The sequence below is a fragment of the Lolium perenne genome, chromosome 2 (assembly GCF_019359855.2).
Source record: "Lolium perenne isolate Kyuss_39 chromosome 2, Kyuss_2.0, whole genome shotgun sequence".
Taxonomy (NCBI): domain Eukaryota; kingdom Viridiplantae; phylum Streptophyta; class Magnoliopsida; order Poales; family Poaceae; genus Lolium; species Lolium perenne.
Genome location: NC_067245.2, coordinates 309386365 through 309398883, shown reverse-complemented (window position 1 = coordinate 309398883; position 12519 = coordinate 309386365). Strand labels below are relative to the sequence as shown.

Here is a 12519-nt window from a genome sequence, read left to right as displayed (position 1 = left end):
AACCCCGCTCCGTCAATGCACCACGATCCATTCCCGATTCCGATCTCCGGCAAGGCCCAGCCAGCTCCATGTCCATGCCGCACGTCCTCGTCGTCCCTTTCCCGGCGCAGGGCCACGCTCTGCCGCTGCTCGACCTGTCCGCCCTGCTCGCGTCCCGCGGCATCCGCCTCACGGTGGTCACCACGCCGGCCAACGCCCCGCTGCTGTCCCCTCTCCTCGCCGCCCACCCCGCCACCGTCCAGCCCCTCGTCCTCCCGTTCCCGGCGCACCCTTCGCTCCCGCCAGGCCTGGAGAACGCCAAGAACTGCCCGCCCTCCTACTTCGCCATCTTCATCCACGCGCTCGCCGCGCTCCGCCACCCCATCCTCGCGTGGGCGAGGTCGAACCACCCAGTCGCCGCCGTCCTGTCGGACTTCTTCTGCGGGTGGACGCAGCCTCTCGCGGCCGAGCTCGGCGTCCCGAGGCTCGTCTTCTCGCCCTCGGGCGTGCTCGGCACCGCCGTCCCGCACTCGCTATTTCGGCGGCTGGTCGAGCGGCCGTCGGACGCGGATGACGGGTACAGCGTCGCCTTCCCCTCGATCCCCGGCGAGCTGTCGTACCAGTGGAGGGAGATTTCCGGTACGTACAGGAGCTACGTCGAAGGCCGCATGGATGCGCAGGTCGGCGAGGCGGTGAGGCAGAACTTCCTCTGGAACCTGGAGAGCTCGGGATTTGTGTCGAACACCCTACGCGCGCTGGAAGGGAGGTACCTGGACTCGCCGCTCGAGGACCTCGGGTTCAAGCGCGTGTGGGCGGCGGGCCCGCTAGCGCCGGAGACGGACACCTCCGGCGAGCTCGGCGGCGAGGTTGGTGCATGGCTGGACGGTTTCTCGGAAGGCGCGGTCGTCTACGTGTGCTTCGGGAGCCAGGCGGTGCTGACCCCGGCGGTCGCGGCCGCGCTGGCCGACGCGCTGGATCGGAGCGCGGTACCGTTCGTGTGGGCCGTGGGCGGCGGCGGCAGTTTGGTACTCCCGGAAGGGTTCGAGGCGCGCGCATTGGCGGCGAGGCGCGGGATGGTGGTGCGCGGGTGGGCGCCGCAGGTGGCGATCCTGCGGCACGCGGCGGTTGGGTGGTTCATGACGCACTGCGGCTGGAACTCGGCGCTGGAGGCGGTGGCGGCGGGCGTGCCCATGCTGGCGTGGCCGATGGCGGCCGACCAGTTCGTGAACGCGCGGCTGCTGGTGGACGAGACACGCGTCGCGGTGCGCGCGTGCGCCGGCGGGATCGGCGTGGCGCCGGACGCCGGCGAGCTCGCGGCCGTGCTTGCCGACGCGGTCGGGGAGGGAGGGGCCGGCGCGCGGGCCCGCGCCAAGGAGCTCGCGGCGGAAGCGGCCGGCGCGACGAAGGAAGGAGGGAGCTCGTGGGAGGATTTGGAGCTGCTGGTGGAATGGATTCACAAGCTTTGAGTTGTTCAGGTGCCTCTTCAATATTTGTATCCTACAGTACACTTGTTCTTAGCGAGGGAAAAAATACAGTACGATTTCAGATGTTTGTATCCTACAGTACATTTTGTTCCTAGCGAAGAGATTAGATCTCAAAGCCTTATCAGAGTAGAGTAGTAAATAAGGCGACTATGGTTTCGTGGCGTTTTTGGCGGCGGCCATCCAAGCTCTCTGGCGGCGCGCCTGAAGAAAGGGAGCTCGGCATGGAGCCGGAGCGGGGGAAGGCGAAGGAGGATGATATGCTCAGTCGCAGCGGGCGGCTAGGGCAAGATTGGAGGAACAACTGGAAAAGCTAGACATCTCTGAGGCGGAATCGACTCCATCGGTCCTAGATGATCGGGAAGAAAGGGGAACAGAAGTGGTTGCTGGCGGGGAAGGTGCTGCATCGTGGCGTTTTTCACATCCAAACGACCACGAGTGCGCTACGACCAACACGGGGAACCCTAAGGTCCTGATCTTTAGATCAATTGGGCCAAATGTGTTCATTGCGGAATTTGCTACGCAGAGGGATAGAGAGAGAGAGAGAGAGAGAGAGAGAGAGAGAGAGAGAGAGAGAGAGAGAGAGAGAGAGAGAGAGAGAGAGAGAGAGAGAGAGAGAGAGAGAGAGTCTGGGAGGGTTCACCATCGCATGTGAGCATGAATGTGGTGATCCTCTCTGAATTTGAAGAGTGTATGAAGCCGTCAGAGCTGCGATTTGATCGGCTGTCATTATGGGCAAGAGTTCTGGATCTTTCCTTTCAACTTGAGGGAGAAGAAGTGGTGGCTACCGATCGCGAGGAAGATCGATGAGCAGGTCAAGAGTGCCCAATTTGATCATGTGGGTGGCTTTTTGAGGGCCAGGGTCATAGTGAACATATCTGATCCACTGATGCGATGGGTGAAAGCAAGGCTGGATCGAGCCTTTGGTAACGAGGATGAGTTTCTCAATAGGTTTGAGCATACATCAGTTCGGCATATTGTTACGACGGAATCTGACCACTGTTTTGTATTGGTTAAATTATGTGGAAATATGGCTAAGGAAAGAGGACGGGGCAGTCAGTTTCAATATGAAAATATCTGGCAGAAAGGTGCAGGCAGAGATGGTCTTGACGGTGTGATCATGCAAACCAATTTGAATTCGTGGGGAGCGAAGGAGTTTGGCTCTTTGGCACGTAAGGAGAGGAAGCTTCGTCCAAAGCTTGATTGTTTACGTAGCCGTTCGGTGGGTAGATGACCACCTGATGAGGAGAAGGCAATTATTAAACAATTGCACGAGACGCTCCGTCAAGAAGAGATCTGGATGAAGCAGAGGTCGCGGGTGCAATGGTTACATGAAGGTGACCGTAGCACAGCATATTTCAATTCTCAAGCGGCCCAATGGAAGCTTGAACGTGCAGATGGCACCAAATGCTAGGAAGAGAACTGTGAGGAGATCCAAGGTTTTTACCATAACTTGTATTTGCTCAGGGGTACATGCCAATGGAGGAGTTATTGTATCTCGTACCGACCCGAGTTACTACTCTAATGAGTGAAGCCTTTGACAAGGAACATACTCGTGAGGATGTAAAGGTTTCCTTGTTTCAAATGGCGCCTAGGGTTGACAGTTTCATGGCGGGGGCTTTACAGCGATATTGTAGTCTCTTGCATGAAGATATTGTGTCCGTTGTGCTGGATTTATTAAAGGGAGGAGAGCTACCAACAGGGTTGAATGCCACTTCCATTACACTGATCCCTAAGGTACAACATCCACAACATATTTCTCAGTATAGACCCATCTCTCAATGCTCGGTTTTACACAAGATTGCTTCTAAATGCATTGCAAATAGAGCCCGAGTTTTTTTTGAGGGAAATTAGCGGAGAAGAACAAAGTACTTGTATTCCTGGACGCTTTGTTACTGATAACGTGTTGATTGCATATGAAAGTTTACATGCGATGATGAAGAGAAATAAGGGGAAGAATTTTGTGACTGCGGTGAAACTCGACACGATGAAAGCCTATGATCGAGTCGAGTGGAACTACCTCCAAGCAATTATGTTGATGCTTGGGTTTACTGAAAATTTTGTTCGGTTGATTATGAAGTGTGTGACATCTGTTCGGTTCACTATTTGTGCTAGTGGGGACATGCTTCCTTACTTTACACCTACAAGAGGGCTGAGGTAGGGTGATCCGGTGTCTCCGTTTTTGTTTCTTTGATGTGCATAGGGTTTTACGACCTTGCTGATTTTTTTGGTGAGAACTATACTGACAGAGGCATCAGAGCTAGCACACGATCACCTTGATAGTTTAATTTTTATGAAGGCTAATGGGAAAAGTGCAAGCAGATTAAATGAGATTCCTAGGATTTATGAGCAATGTTCGGGACAGTGTGTGAATTGGAAGAAGATTTCGATTTATTTCAGCTCAAATACTACCATACATTGTCGCCAACAGCTGAAAGAGATCATGGGTATTACAGTGGAAGCATTCAGTGAGCACTACCTTGGGTTTCCTACCGCAGTGGGTCAACTACCAGTGGCACATTTAGTCACTTGAGTGAAAACTAAAGTACAAGGAGGATGGGAGAGGATGGTATCTTGTGTTGGACGAGAGGTTTTCCTCAAGTCGGTTATTCAGGCGATCTCCATGTTTAGTACGTGTTGTTTTCTGCTTACAAAGAAGGTTTGTAGGCAACTAGGGTCCTATATGGCAAGATATTGGTGGAGCTCCTCGATCGACCGCAAATCGATGCATTGTATCACTTGGGAGGCACTAGCTTCACCAAAATGTAAGGGCGAGATGGGGTTCAGAAATCTGAAACTCGGCTGATCACTCACCCCGAGTTCTTATGTCGTGAATTTTGAAGATGAAATATTTTCCAGAGACCGACTTTATGCATGCTACAATACCAACTAGGTCATCTGCGACATGGAGAGCTATAGTTGCTGGTAGGGAGGCACTGGCACAAGGTCTCTTGAAGAGAATTGGGGACGGTAGTTCTATCGCGGTTTAGATAGATAAGTGGATCCCCGGGTTGATCTCGATGACACCCTCGGCTCAGATTGGAGAGGATGAACTACATCGTGTCTCGGATCTTATCAATGCCGGAAAATTGGACATAGAAGAGGGACCTTATTTGGAGTAATTTTACTGTGCCTGAGGGCAAATACAATTCTTAATATTCCTCTGAGGCGAGGAGGAGAGGATTTCTGGTCTTGGGGCCTAGAAAGAAAATGAGTCTACAATGTCAAAACAACGTTTCCTTCTCTAGTGATGCACAATGAGCAAAGTTCTCTAGTGGAAGGTACGATCACGAAAACTTCACAATCTGAAGAGCAATTGTGGAATCTTTTATCGAGATTAAATGTTTTGCCAAAGGTGAGGGTATTCTGGTGGCGCATTCTCCGCGGCATATTACCACAGTGGAGGGTACACTCCATCACCGCCATATCACACCTCTATCTCGATGCAGAGTTTGTCTTTTGGCAAATGAGGACATGATGTATGTGCTCATTCGATGTACACATGCGTAGAAGTTTTGGATGGAGGCACGAAGCTGGTTGAACTTGAAACTACCGGAGTTGCACCCTGCCTCATGGTCTAGGGACATTTTATGTGATCCCATGTTCAAAGAAGAGGAACGGCCAAAAAATATAACAGTCATGTGGTAAATTTGGACATCTCGAAATAATATCCTTCATGATAGAGGTAGCTTGGACCCAATGCAATCTATGAAAATGACAAGAGAAACACTAGCTGTCCTGGAAATCCCTAGAGTGCATGCAAAGGTTTTGCTAGGACATGGTCCACCAGATGAAGGATGGATTAAAGTCGACACTGATGCTAGTATATCCTTTGATGCTATGAAGGGAGGAGCAGGAGGAGTGGTTCTCTCATCTTCTGGATTTATCGGAGCTTGGAGCAAACCATTGCCAGGGGTGACTGATCCGCTAATAGCTAAAGCAATGTCGCTCAGAGAAGGAGTGGTCTTTGCCAAGCTTCGAGATTTTTCCCCAGTGGTGTTTGAAGTTGATTGCTTCGAGGTAGTACATCTCTGGAACCTGCGCGCTGTTTCACGCTCAGTAGTAGCGCAATTCTTTTGGACATTGAAGGGCTAGTTATAAATTCTACTTCTTTTGTAATTCAGCATGTAAACCGGACGGCCAACACTTCGACTCGCATGTGTGCCAAGCAAGCTTGTGTATAGGCTGAAACTGACTGTTGGATGGACCTAGTTCCTAGTTTCCTCACGATCGGTATTTAGGCTGATAGTGCAGGAGCTTAAAATGAATAAAAGCCCTAAAGTTCCCACACAAAAATATAGTAGAATAGTAAATATGTACTCCCTCGGATTCAAATTAAGTGACTCCATCTTATCTAGATATGGATGTAACTAGATGCATTCGTTAACTAGATACATCCGTATCTAGATAAAATGGAGCCACTTAATTTGGATCGGAGGGAGTACTCAATATTCTTGACAAGGTTGTATTTGCTTTGGTAGTGTCATGTATTTGAAACCTCCCACTGCTGAGCATATGACCTGTTTTTGGTGGGTTTTTTTATGATGTGATGATCGATGTGTCTAAGAGTTTGTGATTATAGGAGGTTGAGATAGTTGATCGGTCTACCTAGGAGGTGGCTATCCTGCGGCAACTGTGTGGTTCATGACGTATTGCGGTTCAAACTTGATGTTAGAGGCGGTGGCGGCGGGTATGCCCATGTCAACACCCGGATTTTTAAGTTCAGATGCCTATTATGCCATTCATCGCAATCTCAGGAATATTGTTTTTGCGAGACATAATAGATTGATATCACAGAACATCATTCATTACAACATCATAATAGTCTTACAAATAAAAGGATCACATGATCCATTCTCATTACAATAATAGTTGATCTATTGATCAATTGCAAAACACATAGCGGAAGCGAAGTAGCGGTTGTGGTCCATCTGTTCCACAGGCAACTGTTGACGTCAGGAGTGGTCCTAGTTGTCGTAGACGTCCTGCTGTCCTTCATCCTGGTACTGGGGCTCATCTTCATAGTCTGGCCATTTGAATAGGCAGGGACACAGCCATGAGTACTTTAAAGTACTCGCAAACTAATACTAATGTAAGTACTAGCAACTATGGTAAGGGGGTGCTAAGCTCTAAGTTCATTTGCATAAAGCCAGTTTTATTTCATAAACATTTATAATCCAAGACTCTTCAAAAGCCTAACTTAACTCAAGTGGGAACATTAGTGTCATCCCCACAACTTTGTTGTGATTCAAAGTCAAAGTCACCTTTCAAACTCAAGTCACAAGTCACCATTCATATTTTGGAAAAATTCTGATGACAGAACAGTATGGCCTTTCCAACTGTCCATGACCGCGGACGCGGCTATTCGAATAGGTTTTCCACAAAATGGTCTTATAGCAAGTATCCCATCTAGAATCTGTTTTACACTATTAAGTAAAACAAATTAATCGTTCCCAATTATTAAAGCAAGGATTCGTAGATTATAAAAAAAACAGAGTTTGGTGCAAAAGAGATACTTCAAAATTCGAGAGTGGACTTATAGAACCCGGCGGTATGTGAACCCGCGTTAACTCGGCTGTTGATTGGTCTAGCAATCATGTACAAGGTCTCCTGCCGTAGGTAGTTATTTCTATACGAATACATGCAAGTGAATGACTTCCGCTCCCGTTGCAGGCGTAGCAGTGCATTAAATTGCAGCGCATCAAGGTGCCCCGAGCCCTGCCCCCGAGCTCGCTCCGACGCCACCTAGACGTTGCCCTGTCCTCGACGCCGGCCCCGCCCCGAGCTCGCCCGGACGCCACCTCGACGCTGCCCCGTCCCCGACGCCAGCCCCGCCCCGAGCTCGCCCAGACGCCGGCTCGACGATGTTCTGCCCCGACGCCGCCACGCCCGAGCTCGCCCGGACGCCACCTCGATGCCGCCACGTCCCCGACGCCGCCCCACCCCGAGCTCGCCCAGACGCCACCTCGACGTCGGCCCGTCCCCGACGTCGGCCCCGCCCCGAGCTCGCCAGACGTTGACGCTGCGGGCCGCAAGACCGGCCGACGGGCTGCTCGCGCGCGTCGAATCCGCGCTCTCCGCCGCCGCCTCGCCCACCAACGCGTTGTCGAGGGCGTTCGACCCGCCGACCAAGGAGAGGAGAGTCTGCGTGCTCGAGCTCATCGTTGACGACCGCCCGGGACTCTTTTCCGAGGACACTAGCGCGCTCATCCACGAGGCGGCCCGGATCAGGCGCATCGAGTCCCGCCTCCGGCCCCGAGCTCATCCGCACCGCGGGGCCGCGCCGCCATCGAGGTGGCCGGATCGAGCGCATCGACATCGCCACTCCTCGCGGTGCCCTCCGCAGCCCAAGCTCCACCACGTGGGCCGGCCATGGCCGCACCACCACAAGCAGTGCGCCCGTGACGGCGCCCCGCCTCCGCCGTCCACCCGCCCGACGGTCGCCGCGCCTCCGCCATCAGCCTCTCCTCGCGCGCGCGCCACGCCTCCGCTGGCCGAGGCCCTGACCGAGCCGCGTCTGGGAAGAAGAACGAAGACAACTGCAGATCTATTCCCCCTATCTCTCTCATAGTGGTGGGTCCCATCCTTTGTATTCCTCCCGGTATTTGTATTGTATCAGCACATGTTAGATCTGCCATAGTGCCATCGTGGACCCCACACCACACTTCAACCAATGGCAGCGCGAGTTCTGCCGGGAGCACATGCCCGCCGGTTCAACCGTGAGTTTTCCTTCAAAATTCACCCTAAAAACACAGCATCATTTTGGGCACCCTCGCTAGAGTGCATAGTGCCATTTTAGTTATACTCCAGCCTGATCATGAAAGACGATCCGAAAATGTCAGGGTTCACAAACATTAGCAAGGTTAAATCTCAAGTAGCTCAATGTGAATATGCTATTTTCATCTTAACAAATCCTGATTGTGTCTTATTTTCATCTGCAACTCTGAAGCTGAGAAGCACACTTGAGCTGAACTGGGAGACTCGATTGGCCGAAGTGCGTGCCACGCGCCCGTTTGAATCAGAGCTCAAACTGGACGCCGAAGTGCGTGCGCTTGCCTCCAAATCATGAATCGGGTTGCTTGGTAACAAATCAGGCACAAGTTGGTGGTTTGGCCTTGACAATCTGGAACAAAATCAGCAGGAGCGTATGTAAATCCCGATCCAGTCTGGGACGGCATTGAAATCGTACCTGATGAGCAGGTCGGTGAATCCCTCAGAAGCTCCGCCCATCATCATATCTGCGCTGACGGCCGGTGAAATCGTCGCGGCCAGATCTCCTCCTGGCAAGGCGAGCGGCGTGCTCTGCCGAATGGAGTTGGATGGAGGAGGGGGAAGGGTAGGCCGTGAGATTCAAATTCGAAATGAGAGGGTGGGCAGGTCCATGGAGGGCGTAGTCCGCGGCAGCTGCAAGGACGGCGAGGACGAGCCGGACAGCCGGTGGTGGCCGTGTATCTCGGCGACGCCACCGTCTCGTGTATTGCTACCAGCCCTAGCAGTATCGCAGGCGAGGTGAGGAGCAGGTGGGCCCTTTCGCACGGATCTCAAACAAAACGAGCTCAACACAATTATCCTTCTCCCTGCCCCCACTACCGTGCCGCCGCACAACATGTTGATGAAACACTTCTCGTGCCGCCGTCACCACCCTCTCCTCCTCCGTGGCCGCCGGCGACGTGCAGGACATCGACCGGTCGCTCCAGGCCGCCACCGCCTGCGTCTACAGGGCCACCCTGTCCTCGGGCAAGGAACTGCTGCTCACCGCCACCTGGACACGCTCCCATGCCAAGGGCGCCGTCCCCGGCGACGCGCAGCCACCGGGCTCTCCGTTGACGTCGAGGAAGTCGCCCCCCTCGCGCCCCCGAAGCTCCTCCCTCCAGCGGCCGTGGTGAAGACGATGCCCGCAACGCCGTTGCAGGCGCCGACGCAGCACAAGATGCAGCTGCAGACCAAGAGGCGCGGGGCCAGGTCCTTCGTCACGGAGGGCGGCACCGCAGTGGCCGTCCACTGGGACATCTCCGACGCCATGTACCCCTCGCCGTCCTCGCCCGAGCCATGCGGCGGCTACTACCTCGCCGTGGCCGCCGACGCGGAGCTCGCGCTCCTGCTCGGCACCAGGGGCGCAGTCTCCACGCGGCCCTTTCGCACAGATCTCAAACAAAACGAGCAGTGACGATACGGGACGGGCGCCATATCGTCCGCTCAACACAATTATCGCCGTTAGACTCGTCATTGCTATGTTATACATAGAGGTGCTCTCACTTGCTGCGTCCACCATGCCTTGCTTTGGGCGATGCCCTTTCTCAGTGTTCTTCTAATATCTCATGAAAATGCGTGTATGGTATGTACATTTGAAAGAACCTGGCTTACTACCAACTAACAAACGGTACACAAGGTTTCAGAGATAAGGATGACCTAAGTGTTCACCCTTTTATATGGCCATTAGCCCTCTGTAGCTCTGTTCACCCTCGCACACATACTAAACTGGCCGTGGATGAGTAGTTTAGCCATTCGATGAACATGAAGAATGGTCACAGAATTTGCCTTTTTTTTCTGTTCTCCACATCAGGCTCCACATGCATGTACAGTGTGTACACTTGATCAGTGTGGGTAAGCACACGCACCCCAGCTGACATCTCCTGATTCTGTTTTCAGCTCGACGGGACACCGCGCGTCGAAAAAGACATGCCATGTCATGTCATTGGGGATGGGAACCTTTTAATCAACCACGGATTAGGGTCCGCAATAGCTAAAGTGGCGAAAAAATCGCAAACCTCTTTGATGATAATAGCTCCAAGCACCGTTGCTAACAGTTTTGATTTAGCAATCCTAGGAATCACATGTATGACAGTCATCACTGCTGGATTTTTAGGAGATCCCACAACCCATGTTCCCCTTGTCTAAGCTTCGTGTTCTTCTCTTGGATTTTGAACTGGATCAACATTTCCTACTTTTGGTTGGAATTGAATTGGATTAACATTTCCTTTTTTTGATAAAGGGAATATATTAATATCAAAAGATACCAATTACACATAGCCTTTGCAATGGTAGTACGGACGCACTCATCCAAAAAAGATAAAAGAAAACTAAGAAAAAAAAAGTTCAGCTATAGTATCTCAGACCTAGCAACAGTAATACATACACCCCCTAGACAACACCTGAAATACAGACTATCCAAAAGCGACGCCTCCAAGAAGGGAACAATGCACCAGCACCGTCATCACCCAATCAAAAATCTTAGGTTTTCACCCTGAAGATAGTCTCCGCTCTTAAAACAATGCCTCCACCAAGATCATTGTCAGACACAACCAGTTAAGGCCGGACCTTGGGTTTTCACCCTGAAAGGTAGAACTCTGAACTTCACCTATGCTGACGCCCACACTTTCATACCACTGCTGCGAATCCCGGAACATCAAAGCAAGTTCCTCAACATCGTGAAGACTTGAAACTTCTTTAGCTAATCCCCCAATCCCGCCTTAATGAAATTCTCTGCTTCTGACTTTACCATGGACCAAAATTCTCTTGATGTCAACACATAATAGAGCTTCGCGCCGCTCCCTCCGGAACCAAACGGTCGGAATAAAATTATGGGTGTGCGTGACCGAATACCACCCGATCCGTTGAACTCCACGCAAAAGATGCACTGTTCCATTCGTTGTCGGAGCCTTCCAGAACTCATCACTCCGACTAGATGAAGAAAGATCGGCATCCTGAACGTCTTCATATTCGCAAAAGAAGAACCCTAGGACCACCACCATGAAAGCCGGAACAGCTGGCCCCCACGCCGCCGCCATGGCTGGGATCCGTGGTCCATCTTCCTCCTCCAACCCGGCCGGTGGAGGTTGATGCGTGTGGTTGGCACGTCCGTTGGGAACCCCAAGAGGAAGGTGTGATGCGCACAGCGGCAAGTTTCCCTCAGTAAGAAACCAAGGTTTAATCGGACCAGTAGGAGTCAAGAAGCACGTTGAAGGTTGATGGCGGCGGGATGTAGTGCGGCGCAACACCAGGGATTCCGGCGCCAGCGTGGAACCTGCACAACACAACCAAAGTACTTTGCCCCAACGAAACAGTGAGGTTGTCAATCTCACCGGCTTGCTGTAACAAAGGATTAACCGTATTGTGTGGAAGATGATTGTTTGCGTAAAACAAGAGAACAAGTATTGCAAAGAGATTGTATTTCAGTAAAGAGAATTGGACCGGGGTCCACAGTTCACTAGAGGTGTCTCTCCCATAAGATAAACAGCATGTTGGGTGAACAAATTACAGTTGGGCAATTGACAAATAAAGAGAGCATGACCATGCACATACATATCATGATGAGTATAGTGAGATTTAATTGGGCATTACGACAAAGTACATAGACCGCCATCCAACTGCATCTATGCCTAAAAAGTCCACCTTCAGGTTATCATCCGAACCCCCTCCAGTATTAAGTTGCTAACAACAGACAATTGCATTAAGTATTGCGCGTAATGTAACTAGTGACTACATCCTTGAACATAGCACCAATGTTTTATCCCTAGTGGCAACAGCACATCCATAACCTTAGAGGTTCTTGTCACCCCTCCAGATTCACGGAGACATGAACCCACTATCGAGCATAAATACTCCCTCTTAGAGTTACTAGCATCAACTTGGCCAGAGCATCTACTAATAACGGAGAGCATGCAAGATCATAAACAACACATAGACATAACTTTGATAATCAACATAACAAGTATTCTCTATTCATCGGATCCCAACAAACGCAACATATAGAATTACAGATAGATGATCTTGATCATGTTAGGCAGCTCACAAGATCCGACAATGAAGCACAATGGGGAGAAGACAACCATCTAGCTACTGCTATGGACCCATAGTCCAGGGGTAGACTACTCACACATCACTCCGGAGGCGACCATGGCGGCGTAGAGTCCTCCGGGAGATGATTCCCCTCTCCGGCAGGGTGCCGGAGGCGATCTCCTGGATCCCCCGAGATGGGATCGGCGGCGGCGTCTCTGGAAGGTTTTCCGTATCGTGGCTCTCGGTACTGGGGGTTTCGTCCCGGAGGCTATTTGTAGGC

The 12519-nt window shown here is 51.7% G+C and overlaps 1 protein-coding gene across 1 annotated transcript; it reads left to right on the top strand.

Annotated features, from left to right (window-relative positions):
* The first annotated feature begins 68 nt into the window (after nucleotides 1–68).
* On the top strand, nucleotides 69–1562 carry LOC127336884 (flavonol 3-O-glucosyltransferase UGT89B1-like). The gene has a single exon (XM_051363746.1). The coding sequence runs from the start codon at nucleotides 69–71 to the stop codon at nucleotides 1443–1445; it is 1377 nt and encodes a 458-aa protein (XP_051219706.1). The 3' UTR covers nucleotides 1446–1562.
* Nucleotides 1563–12519: the final 10957 nt, after the last annotated feature.